General features: G+C 39.2%; 1 protein-coding gene across 1 annotated transcript in view; it reads left to right on the top strand.

Annotated features, from left to right (window-relative positions):
• Positions 1 to 12,253: 12,253 nt before the first annotated feature.
• The window catches only part of LOC146332659 (SMAD family member 6-like), a 29,036-nt gene continuing 22,949 nt past the window's right edge, over positions 12,254 to 18,340 (top strand). Inside the window, exons 1-2 of the mRNA XM_084745295.1 lie at positions 12,254 to 13,657; positions 17,379 to 17,432. Of these exons, the coding sequence (XP_084601421.1) occupies positions 12,922 to 13,657; positions 17,379 to 17,432 (790 nt within the window). The 5' untranslated portion in view covers positions 12,254 to 12,921. The remainder of the gene's footprint in view (positions 13,658 to 17,378; positions 17,433 to 18,340) is intronic.

Below are 18,340 nucleotides of genomic sequence, written 5' to 3'. Positions count from 1 at the left end.
CTCTGGCATAGCATGTAATTACAATGTTCTGTGTGTGAGCTCAGGCTAGGACCTGTGCTGCATGTTATCCCAGTTTCTTTTTTAGTTTTAACTATCTAAAAAACGCTGAAATCATCAGCATGTGAGTTTGCATTAAAGTGCACATTAACACAACCAGATTCCCCCTAAATATTCTGAAATATTTCTTTAAACATACGGCTGGCGATGCAGCATCCATCAACCTGCACACTTGTTAACTTGGCTAATGCCTGCATTAACATTAATGAGGCTTTACACACTTCTTTATGCAGCTTTTGTTTCTAGCGTGGTGTTACTGTCATCACCCTTTTCCACCATTTCAAGCCCATCCATCCCCACCCACCTCATGCTATTAGACCTATAATGGAAGTCTAGATTAATGGTTAATTTCCAGGAAACCCTGTTGTTCTGTCATAAAGTGCTTTCCATTAATTAGTGTCTCTGTTTCTCAGAATGGAGAGGGAGAGGAGAAGAGTGATTAATGAGCTAACTGGTGCAGCCAGCGGCTCGCCTATAGCTCCAGTGGTGAGCGTGAGAGTTGGACCCGCAAAGAGAGAGAAAGAAAATAAATATGTGGCCCTCGAAAAAAAGAGTGCATGGAAATTCATTGAAAGGGTAGCTGAGTGCAGTTTCAAAGGGATGGTGGAGCATTAGAGCTGAACTGTGAGTGAGAGGGCAGAGCGGGGCTTGATTACGCCCTCTCTGGTGCCAGAAGTCCAGCAGACGGGGATGGGTGTGTGCTCAAATGAGAGAACTGTTAACAGGGAAAGCAGTTCAGGCAGACTCTTGACTTCTTTCACTCTCTTAAGGTGTGAGGTTCCAGCAGAGAGTTATATGAGAAGATTGATTCGACTTTTGCACATGACCTTTTTAAGTCTGCATGTTAAATATAAAGCTACAGCCAGCAGTTGATTAGCGCAACTTAGCATAAAGACTTTTTTTGAGTAAACACAACAGAGGCTAGCTGTTTGCTCATGTTTCCCGTCTTCATGCTAAGCTAAGCTAAACTGCTGCTAGCTTTAACTTAACAGGAAAAGCTTCTGCACATTTTGGGGTGATTATATGGTTTCTTACATCATATGAATGATATGATAACATTGATACCGGTCTCAAATCTGTTTGAAAGATATGAAGCTACAGACAGCAGTTTGTTACCTTAGCTTGCCATAAAGACTGATGGCAGGGAAATAGCTACCCTGGTTCTATCTGATCATTAATTTTGGTTTATGAGTAAAGAGTCGAGATATAACTTTTTAATTAGTGCTCTTTAGAGGTGTGGGCATGCAGATTTTGTTTTTACCTTGGGACAGAGGCTAACTGTTCCCCCTGTTTACAGTCTTTAGGCTAAGCTAAGATAACCTGTGCTAGCTGTGACTTCACTTCTTAGCATGAAGACTAGAATCAAGCTGCTTAAAATGGTCTCATAATTTGTTTTGTTGGTATGCAGATTTTTTTAACCTTTGGACAGAGGTTAGCTGGTTCCTCCCACTGACAGTCTTTATGCTAAGCTAAGCTAACCTGCTGATAGTTGTAGCTTAATATTTAAAAGAAAGGTTCAACATTGTGGCATTGTGATACACTTTCACACAGAGATTAACAAGATTGATAGTGGTCTCATATCTGTAGGCGCAAAAGAAAGTTACAGCTAGCAGTTGATTAGCGTAATTTAGCATAATGATGGAAAGCAGGGAGACAATTACCCTGGAGAGGGGCAGCCATCTTGTATTTTGAGTTTGGGGTTTGTTGAGGTTCCTCCCCTTCCCCTTTTCTGAGTTGGAAATCCAACTTCAGAAGGTATTCCAGTTGAAATTTCCAACTGGGAAATTGGAAATTCCGATTCCCTGGTTCACCTGGAATGCACCATTAGATGAGAAGATTAATACCACTCATATCAGTTTGTTGAATATAAAGCTTAGTTAGCTTAGCTTAACATTAAGACCAAAACTGTCCAACAGTAGCAATCTGCCTACCAGCACTTCTGAAGCACCCTTATTATGATGATGTCTTGTTTATTTAATATGCATAAAAATAAATCAAATAAATTGTTGCTGTTTTTTTTTTCTTTTTTCTTTGGACAGAGCCTGGCTAGCTGTTTCCAGTCTTTGTTCTGAGCTAAGCTAACCTGTTGCTAGCTACAGCTTCATAATTAAAGGAATGGTTGGGAAGTATGGTTATCACTTTCTTGCAGAGAATTAAATGAGAAAAACATTCTCATATCTTTTTTATTAAATATGAAGCTACAGACAGCAGCCACTAAGTGTAGCATAAAGACTGGAGCCAGGTAAGCTACTTCCCTGTTTTCAGTCTTTATCCTAAGTTAAGCTGCCCGCAGCTTCATATTCAACAGACACATATGAGAGTGGTATTGACCTTGTTATCTAACTCTCTGCAAGAGAGCAAATAATTATATTTCCCAAAATGTTGAACTACTCCTTTAAGTCAGGATTGGCTCCAAACAGATAAATATTTTAGCTGGCTGATGTTACTAACTCTTGGCAGAGTTTCTGTGCAGATTCCTACAGACCTCATATTAAGAGGGCAGCCTGGCTTGAGTCCAGAGGTCTGGCTAGACATTATCTCCAGCACCACTGCATGTTTTCATAAGGGGGCCTCCTAGTCTCTCCAGTGCCGGCCTGTAAGTGGATGGGAGTGGGCAGCAGGAGTGTTTGTGCGTGCATGAATGTTTATGTATGCATGTGTGTGTGTGAGTGCAGAGTAAACTGCCGCCTTGGTGGGGCAACACACTGTCTGCCATGTCTCTGGTCCAGAGGAGAGCCATTAAGGGAGCGATGAAGCTGATGACATGTTGTTCCTGTGACAGGCCGCCTGGCCCCAGACTCCACTGCTGCTGCTGCTGCTGCTGCTGCTGCTGGAGCTGTGGGAGCCCACTGGTCTGCCACTGGACAGACACAGAGACGCACGGACTGCGTTTATTTTGGGAGGTGGTTTGGTGCCGGACACCCTGTCTACTCTCCCACCAACCTTTACACACCACCACCACCACCCCTCCTCTTCCCACACTCACAACACACACACACACACCTTATCACCAGCACTCACGCAACCAGGACGCTTTTACATGGCGTCAGCAGCAATTGTTGGACTGATTTAGATTTTACTAAAGGGTCATTTCACCCATAATATAGAGGAAATAAGCATATTTTCTTACTGGTGTTTATCTGTGCTGATAATTGTGGATTTAACTCCATTCAAATACAATTAACCCTTTGCTAAGCCTTGACCTGCTTAGTTACTGTTGCTACATCTGTCAAAATTTACATTCTTGCACTGCATATATGCATTGTACAGTGATACCTGCAGCAGATACACCATCGAAACTGGCAGTAATTTCTGAAAAAGTAGGCCTTTGATTCCACTGAGACATAAACAAAAGCAGCTTCTCATTTCTAGCTGACAGCTGTGGATTTTGAGGGCTAAAATGATGACTGTCACTATCAGATTGCATAATTGTAGCTAGCTAATGAAAGCTAATGCTAATGCTTGAAGTATTTGAGTCAGTTGAGAGGTGCGTCTCCAGCTGATGTTTTAATGTTTCCATGTTTCTGAAACGAGAACCCTGCAAAAGGGTCTTAAACACTGTATGTAAAGCTGTTCAACAGCTGTGTACAAGATATAATGTTAATGATAACAGAGACACAAATACAATAGATGAAATACATTATGATTATAGAAAGATTAGGTGCAGCAGACCTTGAGATGGTCACTCAGCTGGACTGGTCGGAGTGCAGTCGCTCAAAGAAGGGAGCCGGGATGAGAGCTAAACTAATCCGGCCTAGACCTAAGAGAACGAGTCAGAGAGAGATGAGTTCTGCACCAGCCCACGTCCTCAAACCCGCCAGATAACAAATTCCAGTTTAACCACTGGTGGGAAAAAAGATGAGTCTGAGTCTGACAAATGCAGTGGTACCCAACACAAGTTTGGCTGGATCTCCCCTCTATAAAAAAGGCATAAAATGTCCAAAAAGAAAAAAAAATCTGATAATCTATTGAATGCATCTTTTATTAAAACCTCTTTAATAAAAGCTACGCTTCTCATCTTCTTCTGCTATATATCTTCTATTTCTGTTTGGGGAATCAATGCACACAGTCCAGTAATAATAAGAAGATGAACATGTAATTCAATGACGGTGTGGCTCCACAGACTATTGCTTTTTTGTCAAGTGTCCAATAACCAATTTCTCTCCGGTCAGCCAGCCAGTTTGTCCTCCTTAAATTTTAGTAATGCAGACCCAACAGTTCCCCGTTTAACAGTAACAAAATATACAGTATTGAACAAGAATTTTAAAGTACACAAATTGCACTATACAATATCAAATTTAACAAGAATGACTTTAAATAAAAGAAGGAAATATGATTATGGTGTAAATGTTGAATATAAATATCAGATTGCTCTGGTAGATTACACAGTATAGTCAGAAAAATATGTTTTGCTATTGTTCTCAGAGCATATTACCTTTGCACATAAATTTTGCTGGTGAATTTTAGGGCCCCTGAACCTTTGGGCCCCTGGGCCTGTGACCGGTAGACCCGTTCAGTTATCCATCCGTGTGCACACTGTGGCACCTATATTTGTCTTAATGCATGCAGGATGTGCCAAAGGAGTGGGAAGTGATAATTACCACCAGAATGGAATTTGGATTGAGCCTTTTTATGTGATTGTTGCTGTTATTATTACGTAGGTTTCCAGTTAAATTTATATCATATATATGTGTTATATCTAATCATAGGGCAAACGTAGATCCCAAAGTTTGTTTAAAGAAGTTTCTTGTTTGAGTTTTTCTGGATTTTACTGACTGTGTTGTCAAGGGCCTTCACTAAAGCAATTATAAGTATTAATACGAGCATCGCAAAAATGCATCCAGACTTAGAGCCACACCTGAACTGCTAATAAACCTGCCATGTCTTTTATTTGACAACTTTCACTGTAGCTGAGTGTTGAGTACATGGAATGTACAAACTGTATGTTACACCCACTTTGATTTATGTGCGTGACTCAGCTGAAGTAATAACCCTCATCTAAGTGTTTCTTTTCATTTTTTTTTTAAAATCAATAAGTTACAGAAAACAATGACATATAGAAAACAACACCAGTATTGTCCGTGGATGACATCAGTGTTCCTGGACTTCTACTGAGTCTGTGATCCATTTGATAAAATATATATGTAATGCAGCATATATGTTTTATAGACCAATAAATCCCATTTACTTTGAGTCCCAGTGGTGTTTATGAGGCCACTGAAACGTTCAACTCTGGACAAAGTTCTTCCAAAACACTTCTCTCTCTGCATCTCTATCTGATTGAGTTACACAGGGGAACACATTTTGAACAGGTGCCCAGTGAGCCCCTCTGCACACACACACACACACACACACACACACACACACACACACACACACACTGCTCTCCTCTTCTTCCTTGACTCTCTCCTTCTGTCATTGTAACTTGACTCCACGTCTTCAGCCGGCCCTGTCGTCCCTCACGTACTCCAGCAGAGTTTGGGCACACTGGTCCGAGTACAGTACACATAACTGGACATGTCACTGACACGCGGGGTTAAATCTTGATATGAGGTGTGAACGGTCACCCACCAGGAACACTGTGCTGATCCTACAGTCGTAACATCCACTTGAACCAACGGCTGTAGAGTTGTTAAAATGCCAGTCTCGAGCGGTGGAGGAGGCAGTCTCGTTGGCACGGAGACGGGCAGTGGGAGGACTGGCATGATGCCACTGGGGGATACCCTAACCCCCTGTTTACCCCCATCTACTCCCCAGGCTCTTTGCCGCTAATGTCCCTCTACTCAACTGTGTGTACAATTACTATTCTGGCAATTAAAGTTTGTAACTTAACCTCTATAGCTGCATTTTTATAGCTGCATTTATCCAAAGTGGTTTTCAATTGGCCCCATTCAGCCATTTACACACACACACACACACACACACGCACACACACGCACGCACACACACACACACAAACAGAAATGGCAGTGAGCTATCATGCACAATGCTTGACCAATTTGGGATTCAGTGTTTTGCCCAAGCCAAGTTCAGTGAGCAAGATGTGGTTCCAAAAACATTCTGGGAACATTCATTTTTGGTTCTGGGAATGCTGATTAAACTTTCTCGTATAATGTACCGTGGATATTAGAACATCAAATTGTTCTGATGTAAAAAAGAGTCTTATTGTTATATTTCCAGAGCATTTCCCCTTCATTTTCCCTAGACGTTAAAAGTTTTTCCTACTGGAAAACAGCGGTATGGTTATGTTTCCAGAATGTTCCAGGGAGGTTTCTTCTTCTTAAACGTTTCCACTTAACGTTCACGAGTTGTTACAATGGAAACTTTCTTTGACATAAAAACCAGCATTACTGATCAGCGCTCAATACTTTTAACACTAGAAGTGCTGGGATTACTGTAACTATGAGCAGTCATTTTGACCTTTGACCTCTAAACTCTATTATAACTCATGATGAATACCAGACTAAGAGATCAATGCACATAATTTGTTATTTAGCTTTTTTACAATGAAATAGCACAATTTTGTAAAATTTATTTATACATTCATCAATATGCATGCCAGTACGTGTAATAAACCGTAATGATTGCATATATTCTCTGCAGTATTTTCTGTAGGATAATAACCATCAGAGATCCGATTCAAATTTTATATTAATCTAGGATTACTAAGAGTGAGAAACAGTTAAATGTATTTTAATAAGATTATAATCATGTTATTTTAACATTAATAATAACATATTTCCTCAAAGAGCCATCACAAAAAATAATTATAGCCTGCTGGAAAAGGCTGGAAACGAGTACAAAAATAAAACAAAGAAAAAGTTGGCATCATTGCTATTTGTAATAAGTAACGGTTCTTTGTTATTGAAAGCTTCAACACTAGAATTCAGAGTTACAGGTGCTGAGACAGAAAGTGTTGCAACCATCCCTGGTCTCCCCTACTTTACTTTTAATTGAGTCTGTTTAATTAATTATTTGTGTTCTAATGATGGAAAATTGGAAATCGAGACCACTTGAGACAATGAAAGTTGCTAAGCAACCAAGATGCATCTCTAACTGTGCAAAAAGTAACAACATAATAGTGGCAGTTTCCATGTGGTCAGTATGACCACCTGTGGCCGAAATACGTAAAAATCATCAGAAGAACAACCTTTAAAAATGAAGGTACTGAATGAGGTACTCTGTATCACTTTAATGGTACTGGTATTGTAATTTTAAAACGATACGCAGCCCTATTATTGATACATTATTAAAACATTCTTGACAGCTTAGCTGAATGTTCCAGGAAGGTTACTTGAATGTTTCCCCTTAACATTCCCTGGAAGTTAAACTCCTAAGTTTGACTTGCATTAAAAAAAACAACATTTTGGTAACATTGAAATTATGTTACTACTCTGGTTTCTGGTCTGTTTTTCAAAATAATGGTGTTTTTGCAAGCCTGTTTGGGTGAGGCACATTATTTGTGCATGACAAAATAATCAAATCAAATCAAATCAAATCAAGTCAAATCAAATCAAACCCAGAGTGTTCTGCAAAGGTTAGTTAAAGTTTCCCTCTTAACATTACCTGAATGTTAAAAGGAGATTGTTTTTTTTTTCCCAACATAAAAATAACATTATGGTAACATTCCCAGAATGTTCTGGAAAGGTTTGATGAATTTTCCCCTCAATGTTCCTTACATGTTACAACAGCAAACTTTTCTACTGTAAAGCTCATGTAAAGTTTACAGTCCCTAAACATTCTGTGAAGGTTTGTTGAACGCTTGAGGAAAGTCAGTTTAATGTTAAAACTGATAAAAAAAAAAAAACTAATGTTGTGGTTAGAACGTTTTGGGGATGTGAAGTTGAACAAAATGTGGCACATGGTACATGGCACTTTTATATTATCACACTTACATAGAAAAGGTCTTCTAATCCCTAACTATGTGTCTATAGTGAACTTTATGAATGCATATTTAGTGGCAAAGTCTTGCACAATACTCATATTTAGAGGTGTATTTACAGTGAGGTTTGTTTAAGAATTAACATTAAAAGTACTTGGGAAGAATAATAACATTCAAAATGTCTTGTTTGTCTTGTGGAGTTGAAAAGAAATTTCCACAGAAGTCTCAAAAGATGGCGTCCTTCACAACTGTATGTGCGTGAATGAATGTGCAACATTTAGTTACTTTACACTTATGGTTAATGAACAACAGCTCAAAATGAAAGTGTAAATGCATTTAAATATAAAGTTAAACATTTAGTATAATTACATTACAAGACGTATAACAAGGAAAGTTTCTTGTTATAACAAAAAAACATGAAACTTTTCATATTATAATGCAATAACTTATTGTTATAGTACTAAAGTATGTTGTACAAGTATCCAGCACTTATACAGTTTTGAGATACCTACAACTGAATATTTCCTTTTAATGCTACTCTATATTTCGACTCCTCTACTTCTACGCTTTCCCTCATCTCAGAAGGAAAATATTGTATTTTTACATTTATTGTACAGCTACAGGGTATACTTATACTTAGTATATGCTAGAATAGTTACAATTATTTTAATCAGATTACAGACTACGATGCATTACTGCTATAGGTTAAACTATTCAACAGTATATGAAGAGGTTAAAATCACTGTTCAAGAATCTTCAGCAGGAGCAGGAGTGGGTGGAGAGGTTCACCTGTCAGTGCACAGGGGAGGAGTTTAGAAAAGGGCAGGTTATAAAAGGGTTTTGAGTGTTGTGTTCAAGTCCTTTTATCTGAGACACGCTGCCATATTTATGACGTATTATTGGAGCTGTGAGATAAAGCTGAAACATGAACCTGATGAAGGCTTGAGAGATTCCTCCTTAACCTTAGTGGATGCACTGATAATGTAAGCGCATGGACTTTTTTGTTTATTATTCTTGTTAATGGTGTGCATGGCAATATACTGATTTAAGTTTGTTTTGTACAGAAAAAAAATCATGCAGCCATCCTTTCATCCTTTCATCCTCTCATCCATTCCTCCATGCATTCATCTAACCACTCCCTCACTCAATAAATGGTAAAATGGCTGTTGGATTCTTGTCTTTCAATGTGCACACCAGCTAGAAACACTATGGTTCAGTCTTTATATTACCTAATCAGGCAATAATGACCTAATTTACATCACTTGTCAAGCAGAGAATATACAATATTATTATTATAATTTTATTATAATAATATTTTACAGTCCCGCTTTAACAGCTACACCAATAAAAGGCTGCAGGTTAATAAAATCAAATAATATCAAGTAATATGAGAATAATACTGTAAAAGATTTAACGTAAAAAGTTAGTGTCCAGGCTGCCTTAAATTTTTTTAAGTTGACTGAATTATGAAAAGAAAAGTTGTAGCGATGTTGTAATGTTTTAAAACGCATAATGAGAAAACTTGATATTTATTCAGTTGCACTTAACAAAACATAAGCTAAAGATATTAAGGTGAACCACCAACTCTTCAGTCACACTGATGAACAGCCCAAATCAACTGATTTACTCTTACATTTTGTCAGTTTGAAAAGTCAATTCTTCATTTTACACAAAGAAGTTAAGCTTCTGGCACAAAGACAATACGTGAAACTGATCTGGTGAATTTATTAAGGGAGCAGGGACGGAATTCGGTACTAACCTTCATCATGGTTCACAGCGTTTTCATTTCACAGCAAGCTTTGATCCTTCAAACTATAAAAACGAAAGGTCTCAGGAGAATTTTTAGCTCTCAAACAACACATGTTTGGACTCATCAAGACGCGCAGCTCCTGCACATAAGATAAAAGTGCTTTATTGGCATGGTAAGTGGTCATTTAGATTGCCAAAGCACGTGTGAATAAAAAAAACAAAATATGTTTGTTGGCAAAGCAATACACACACTGTTCAAAATCATACAGGAATTTAATGGAATCAACTTCTCATTAACTTAACGCAAATATGCAAGTTTGATTTATTCAAGTTAACTTCACTTAAAATTTCTAGTATATTTTCAGAACACTTCACAACTTATAAATATGAGTTCTTCTAACTTGAGGTCTTTTGACTTGAAATAAAGAATTACAATCTGCATATAAGCAGACTTCCCATCTGCTTCCATCGCACTGTTAAAACCTAAGCTTTTTTTTTTTTTTTTTTTTATCAGGAACAACTGAGATATTATCAGATTTTGAATCATTACAAAATTCTCAACTTGTCTTTTCAAATTCAGTCAACTTATAATTTTAGGCTAACTTTTTCAAGTTAAAACAAATACTTTATTTTTTACAGTGTATATATACAAAACAATAAAGAAATAGTTGTAAACAAATGTAGAGATTGGTATATAACTTTTAAAAGAAAATTAGACTTTCAGTCAAAAATATATAAATACAAGTGAGAACTGCATAAACGCTATGAGACTTTTTACATTATTTTACTTTTCATTGATTAATTTTTCTGTAACTCCACTTAGAAGTACAATATTAACCTTATTTGCCTGTATGATTATAATATAGTATTACATTAAAATAGCAGTATGATAAACCTCAGAACAATTAATAAATCTTTAGGAATTATATTATTTGCATTAGTATCCTTTATTGAATTTAGGAGATTTACTTGTTTTCTTTCTTTGTACTGCTCTTTTACAGGCCATGAAGGCATTTATTATGTTCAATGTATCTATTATCATCTATCTATTGAGCAGAGATCAATGTGTTGTTTTCACTGTGATCACCACCACGCTGCAGGACATTTCCAGAGTGAGCCGAGCACAGCAGAGCAGGATGTTGCGTCTTTAAGAGTTAAGAAACTTGAAACCGTGTTTGCGCAACAATCAGTGCGGCTCCCAGCAGCCGCCAAAGTGTCTAGACTGGCACATGATGGCGGGAATCAACCAATGGCTCCAGAGCTTTCCTCTGGGGCCCCGAGAGAGAGAGACACAGAGACACACAGAGGGAGAGCGAAAGAGAGAGAGGGAGAGAGAGAGAGTCAATGTAGACAGAATTACGCGAAAGGCTCAGTCATCCTGGTTTCAAAATAAAAGCATTATGTTAAAGTTTTGGAAAAATGAAATACTTAATTTTTCAGAGTAACTTTTAAGAAAATAGATGTTTCCCGGAAAAGGAAACTTTGCAAATTTGAATTCTGACACTAAATAATTGCTAGCTTAATCAACTGAGTATTTTAGTTGGCAGGTCAGCAGAACAATGTTTAAAAACAGAAACAAGCATAAGTGAATGGTGAACTAATTTATTAATTTACCTACTTATGCATTAAAATGTATAAGGTGTACACACGTTATAGATTTTCTTGAGCTGTGTACTTACATTATCCCAAATGTTTCAAATGTTCAAACAGAGAAATGTTTCATGCTAGCTATTGCTAGCTAGTTGCTTTAACTTTCAGGATAAAATGGGATAAATGGGTTGATAACAACTCCCATGATCCCAAACTACTTTACAATGTCAACAAACTAAGTCTTTTGTTATTGTTTTATTGTGAAAGTCCCCCAGCTGCAGAATTTACATATTGTACTTTTATTCTTTCAAAAATCTGTTATGCTAATTAGGGTTGTCACAATGTCTGATTTTCACCACACAATTAGGATGGCCAAAGAAATCCCAATAGAAGTTATCACAACATTTTTAGCAAATGAATTAAACTCAGAATTCAAATATAGGGAGGTGGAGGGAAAGTCTGTAACCATAACTACAAACAATGATTTAGCATGGCAACAATAGCCTAGAAACACTAGCTAGCTAGTTAGCCTACTGCATCACAGCATCAGTGTCAAATGGAAAGGAAAGGAAGTAGAGCATACAGTACAATTAAGAGGTGCTTGACTGTTTACATGTTATTATCTTATGTGTATTATTAACGTGATATAAATATGTATTTTTTAAATATATCACAGTTAACACTGATACCGGTATATCACAACACCCCTAATCCTTATGAATAGGCTATTTATTCTTACATTTTATATCTTATTATTGTTGCTGTGTTTTTGGCAGTTTCATATGCAGAAAGCCTCAAACATCTCCTACAGAAAACAGATTTTATCTCCATCTTAAAAGTTCTCTGTTTTCTTTTTTTGACACATTTCTTCCACAAATAGTTGCAGAATGTGTTCAGGTTAGGGGTTTTATTTTGAAATTCACCGATCAGCATGGTTTTCCGCCGACTGTCTTGACTCTGGTGTGTGTGCAGGAGCGTGTGTGCGTGTGCCTGTGAGTGTTTGTGTGTATACGCGAATGTGTGTGCGACTTGCAGGGGAGTGGAGAGTGGAGTAATTCCAGCTCTCTTTAAAACAACTTCTCAGCACGGAATCCGTCCCGGAGTTTGGCACCGGAGTCCCCGATCCATCCCTGCTTGATCCCGGGACTCTGCAGCGGGATTACTGCCTCCAGAACCCATCGGGATCTCAGTGTGTGAGGATTTATTTCGGGGAGTTTACGGAGTTGCAGGAGAAACTCTGAGAAAACTTTTGGATGTATGTTCCTGATGCTCTTTCTGTTGATGTAAACTGATCCTGCTCCTGGAGGGTCTAACTATGGTTTGTGGATCGTGTGCGGGATCTCCAGAGTGTTGGGGGGCTGAAGGCTTTGTGAGAGGGCTGGCAAAAGTTGTGGCTTAATTGAGTTGGCGACAGCAGGTCACTGAGCAGTTCTGCAGACGTTTAGTGATGTTTAACGCAGCGCATGGTTGAATATTTCTTTCTAATGCTGCGGGAGAGACAGAAAACCGTGACCACCGGCTGCGCATGTTGTGCGCACCGTGCACAAACCTCCAGCCCTGCGCGACGAGTGTAAATCGATGTGGCATCTCCCGGGACCCGGACGGGACCGACAGGACACATCCAAAACTGTCTAGGTTGTCGTATGTTCAAGTCGAAACGCTCAGGTCTTGTACGGCGACTCTGGAGAAGCCGTCTGGTCACCGAGAGCGACGGGCGGGATGGAAGCAGGCGAGGTGAGGGGGGACGCTGTGGCAGACACTCAGGAAAGCTCCACAAACACGAGCAGCGGTCGGTGACACACACTGACCCGCCTGCGGGACTCACGGGGGAGGCTGGAGAGCTGACGGAGAGCGCGGAGAGGGAGGAAGAGGAGCAGGCGGACGATGACCGGGGTGCCATGTGCGTCCCGGAGCACAGAGGCTCCCGGCGGGGACAGGACGGCGACAGCAGGACGGTGACGTGTTGTTTGTTCGGGGAATGGGATCTCAGACCTCGGAGCCCTTATTGGGCCCCGAGAAAAGACGGAGGGGGCCCTTGTCAGTGCGCACCGAGGCACGGAGGGCTGGAGGAGGAACTGGCGAGCACCGCTCACGCTTTTCTCAAGAGACTCAGGGAGAGATCTCTGGACGCCTTAGTGAAGGCTGTGGAGACCAAAGGAGGGATCTCCAGCGAGTGCGTCCTGGTGCCGAGCACCGAGCTGCGGCTCGGAGCTCATCATCACATCTCTGCACAGTCTCTGCTGTGTAGGATGTACCGCTGGAGCGACCTGCCGCTGACAGCACGCCTCAAAACGCTGAGCCACTGCCAGAGCTTCGGCGCAGTGGACAGCGCAAAGGTGTGCTGCAACCCCTATCACTACAGCCGCCTGTGTGGGCCAGGTAAGGACAGCAACACCGGAGGGGCGGGGGCGGGAGTGGGGGGGTCAGATCTAGGACCTATCTAGACCTTTCCCCTCAAATAAGACCTTTTAACTGCCATTCTCTCGTAGAATCATTATTAAAACATCAGTGAAATGAAACCACAACACAACTTCATGGGGGCCCCAGGGGCCCCCCGCTAGAAAAGGTCTGGGTGACATGGCTCACACATTCAGGGTTTCTGCACGTCCTTAAGTCTGAAATGCAACAACCTGAATATGAGGCCATAATATGTTTTAAAATGTATTAAATTGATTTTGACAGGTCTTAAAAAATGAGTTATGAAACATTACTTTTATAAAGTTGCATTAACTTTTTTATGAATGTTTTTGAGGAAAACTATTGATCACACTGTAACAACTACAAAAACAAACCCAACACTGACCCAGTAACCATTAATGCAAACTATGCTTGTACCTTTTTGCCTTTGTGGACATGAAATAAGTTTTAAATTGCTTTCATAATGGTCTTAATATGTCCTTTAAAATTCTTAAATTCAACTTGTTAGAACCTGCAGAAACCCTGAAATAATATCTTGATATTTTTAGGCTATGCCATGATTTTCGATATATTTTGACACACACATTTTCTTGAATGTAGCAAACCTTAAATTCTCAAACAGTGGTAGAGACCAGGTATTTTTAACCAAATACCTCGATAGTGGTATTGCAACAATATTGTAGGGATGAAATATTAGCACAATGACAATTTTGATCAATAATCACAAACAATATGAAGGCAATGACTATGTAGGCAAAGGCAAATGTTAGAACAGCTATAACAGTCTGGTAAGTCCAGAAAATTACTTCACTTTACTGTAAAAGACAACACTTATACCATATCACGATATGAATACATTCAAAATCTAGTTTAATATCATGATATCGATATGATACTGATGTTTTGCCACTGACTCCTCCAGAACCACGTCCACAGTCAGATGGAGGGCCTTGCAGCTACTAAATTTTATAAGAGTACATTAGTTAGTTAGTTTGTTTTCATGTAGATTAATGGACCATCTCCCTGCAGTATGAAAGAGCACGAAATGAATTAGAATTTCTAATAAACCAGTGTCATTTGCCTGAGGCCTGCAGCTAAGGAAGAAAGTTGCTATTGTTGATTAAAGTGTCAAACAACGTCACAAAACACCCATTATACATTTCTATTTCTTTTCCTTCAGTTATAACTGAATTCATGTTGCAGTTAAGGGATTAAAGCTCAAAATGCAACACTGACCCCCCCCCCCCCCCCAGAGAAACGGGCCTTAATGTCACTGACACTCCTGTTTTACTGCCTGCCCTTCAGTCTTATAATATTTTCATAACTCGGCTTTTACTTTGATTTCCTCTCCACATTCCAAACACATTACACACACACACATACACACACACTTATTATTTGAATTTGCGCAAAACTTCGCCGCTTCCCCACATCATCCAACTGAAGGTCGCTCTCAAGTTGCACTCAGGCTCTTTTTTCTCTGACAAGGAGGTCCTCCTCTTGTTATTTAGGTGAAGGAGTGCCGATAATATACAGTTTGCATAGTGCTGGCGCCAGACTGACTCGCTGGGTATCTGACTGACTGAGGACTCCGGCAATTACTGGCTCTGCTCTTAAAGGGGCCGCAGCCACAAAGCCAGGCATGTCCACAGTGGACTGGAGGGACTATCCCAGCAGCAGCAGCAGCAGCAGCAGGAGCATCGCTTAGTTCACGCTGCTGCTTTGACACTGAAGTCATCCTGACAGCCTGTTAGAATGAAAACGTCTCAGCTGAAGCTACGTAAAGACGTGAGACAAACATGGAGGACGAGAAAACACTGTGAGAATAGGAAAGATACAGTGTTTTTGATGAAATTCTTTAAGTTAAAAGCAGACTAGATATATCTATACTTATGCTGTTCCCGAGGCAGTCGTTTTCAAACTGTGGTGTGGGGACCAACAGGGGTCCTTGAGTGGGTTGCATGGGGTCCCCTTCAAAAGGAGGAAGAGAATATTTGAACTTTAATCACATTTTTTTTTTCGTAGTTGGAACAAGAGCCAGACTGATATTGATTATTGGCCTGACACTGGCCTTGCACAGGCATATCGGTTGATAGTGGTATCAGTGCATGCTGTTCGATATATATATTTTTTACAGAACATAATGCAGATTGTTTTTATTTATTATTGTTTTCTTACATTTTTTAGTTTCATAGGTAGTGCTTTGTTCTATTTGTGTTTTTTTATTTATAGTTGTCTATAATAGTTCAAAATAACTGTGAAAGTTTAATGTTTCAGCGTGTGATGTCATTTCAGATTTGATCTATATATATAAATAAAGAATATTAACTGATATATCAATAGCAACTTCTTTTTGTCACTCAGTATCGCCAGTGGCAACAAAAACCCAGTATCGGTTGAGCTTTAGTCAGAACAAGAGAAGAAATCGTCTTGGATGTTTTGACTGATTGTAATTCATAGTGATCTCAGTTTGATCATGTATTGACTGTGAAGGCTTTATTATCTCTAAACCTAAAATTAAAAAAAAATTAAAAAAAACTCAGAGGGGATTTTGTGAGACAACCTCTCGAATTGGGGCTCCAATGTCTAATGCGCATCGACTGTGGGGGGTCCTTGTTATGAAAAAGTTTGGAAACCCCCTGTTCAAAGGTGTAAAGGAAGATGATCTGTTGGTGTTTGCTACAAAACTAAATCATAAACATGTTACCTCCTGAAAAACAGTGTAAAGAGCTTTATGTGAGGCATAATTTATCCAAGAGACAAGAGACATCTGTGTCCACAGTCATATTCAGGTACATAGTCTCTACATTGCCATCAGCTACAGCTTCATTTAATGGTCTACCTGAAGAGGGAATGCCTTGTTTGTCATATGATTTAGGGGAGAAGTCCATTTCTGTTCATTATATGATGATTTAAGGGCTACAGTTTTTAGTAAAAATGTAATCGAGCCCCTCCTGAGGGGTGAGTGCAAGAAACTTGAGCTGTGTTTTTGGAAGGAAGTGGCAGATTTTATTTGCCAGAGTTTCTGGCAGGAGACAAAGAAACTCTTTTTTGTGGCAGATTTTATTTGCCAGAGTTTATTTGGGTAGCCCATCGCTTTACTGTAATAACAGGGTAAAAGTGAATAATAAAGAGTTAATCAATAAATAACATCATGCATTTTGCAGCCCCAAGTCACAACATTAAACGTATAATTTGTACGACATCATCTTGAAATAAAAGGGAATGTTTAGAACATAAAGAAGAAAATTCAGCATTATTTCTATTTTGACCCTCAAGAAATTTCACATGATTTTAAATGTATTATGCTGAAACATCAACCTCTATTAACTCATTATTATCAGGTTGTTATCCCATTAATGTCAACATATTGGCATATTTTATTCAAAACATTGCACTGATATATTCATTTTATTGTTAGCAGATCATCATATTCTTACAGCAGTATTACTGTGCTATTACTAGTTAGTTTTTATAGTTGTTATATTTGAATTTAGCTATTTTTGAATTTGTTTCCTCATTATTACACTGTTGCATGAATGTCAGTCTAATATTACCCAGATATACCCTATTACCTCTTAACTATCAAGATGATGATTAGTTCTGTACTTTCTTTTCTTAGTTGATCTTTTAGGTTTAGAGCCGAACAGCCTTAACCTTCATTTTTTTGTTGTATTTCCAGAATCACCTCCTCCCCCGTACTCTCTGTCCCGTTCAGATGAACACAAGCCACTGGGTGAGTTTGGAAAAAATGTCGACCACACTGCAAATCAGCAAATGACACAGAGGGTGGCATCACCGTCATATTTTTAGACTGGAAACATGGAATATTTTTGAAAAGCTGCTTGGGTTGAAAGCGACACAGAGTTACCTGTTCTCATCTTCCATTTTGATTAACATGACATGTAGAGTTTATAATAAGGAGGCTCTGTTTGTGCAAATAGTTAAAGGGACTGTACTAGGGCTGAAATAGCCTTTAGTATTTTTCTTAGTAACAGCCCCAAAACCTAAAATATTTCTATTTATATAAAACTAAAAATAAACAGTAAAACTTCACATTTAAAGGGATAGTTCAGATTATTTGATGTAGGGGTTTATGGGGTATTTGCCAATAGTCAGTGTATTACCTACAGGAGACGGTGGTCGACACGCCCCCGGTTTGGAGAAGCAGAGAGGAGTAGCAGCTGAGCAATGAACTGCTGTGGACAGGGTCAGACAGCCTTTTGGGAGAGGAAATTGCCATTACATAAGTCAAATGTCGCTCTCTCCAAACCAACCAAACTCAACTGCCAAAATCAATAATTTTACCTCACAGAAAATTGGAGTTGCTGGTGTACGGTCGCCTCGATTGGTTCATTTGTTTGCGTTATTGTGTGACTAAGCTTTCAAAACACCAAAGTCACACAAAAACACAAACAAATTAACCGATCAAGGCACCTGTAGACCAGCAACTCCTGTGCTCTGCGAGGGGAGTTTGGTTGGTTTGGAGAGAGTGTTATTTAACAGATGTTTATCAGTGGAAAAGACTGTCTGATGGCAAGGTGGTGAAAATATTTTAAATCTAGCATATATTTAAACTGATCCTGATTCATCTTGCTGACCGTGTCTGCAGCAGCACATTGCTTAGCTCCCATGCTGGTGCTC

This window comes from Lutjanus erythropterus, chromosome 1, assembly GCF_056507025.1.
Source record: "Lutjanus erythropterus isolate fLutEry1 chromosome 1, fLutEry1.hap2, whole genome shotgun sequence".
Taxonomy (NCBI): Eukaryota; Metazoa; Chordata; class Actinopteri; order Lutjaniformes; family Lutjanidae; genus Lutjanus; species Lutjanus erythropterus.
This window is presented reverse-complemented; position numbering and strand designations above follow the sequence as displayed.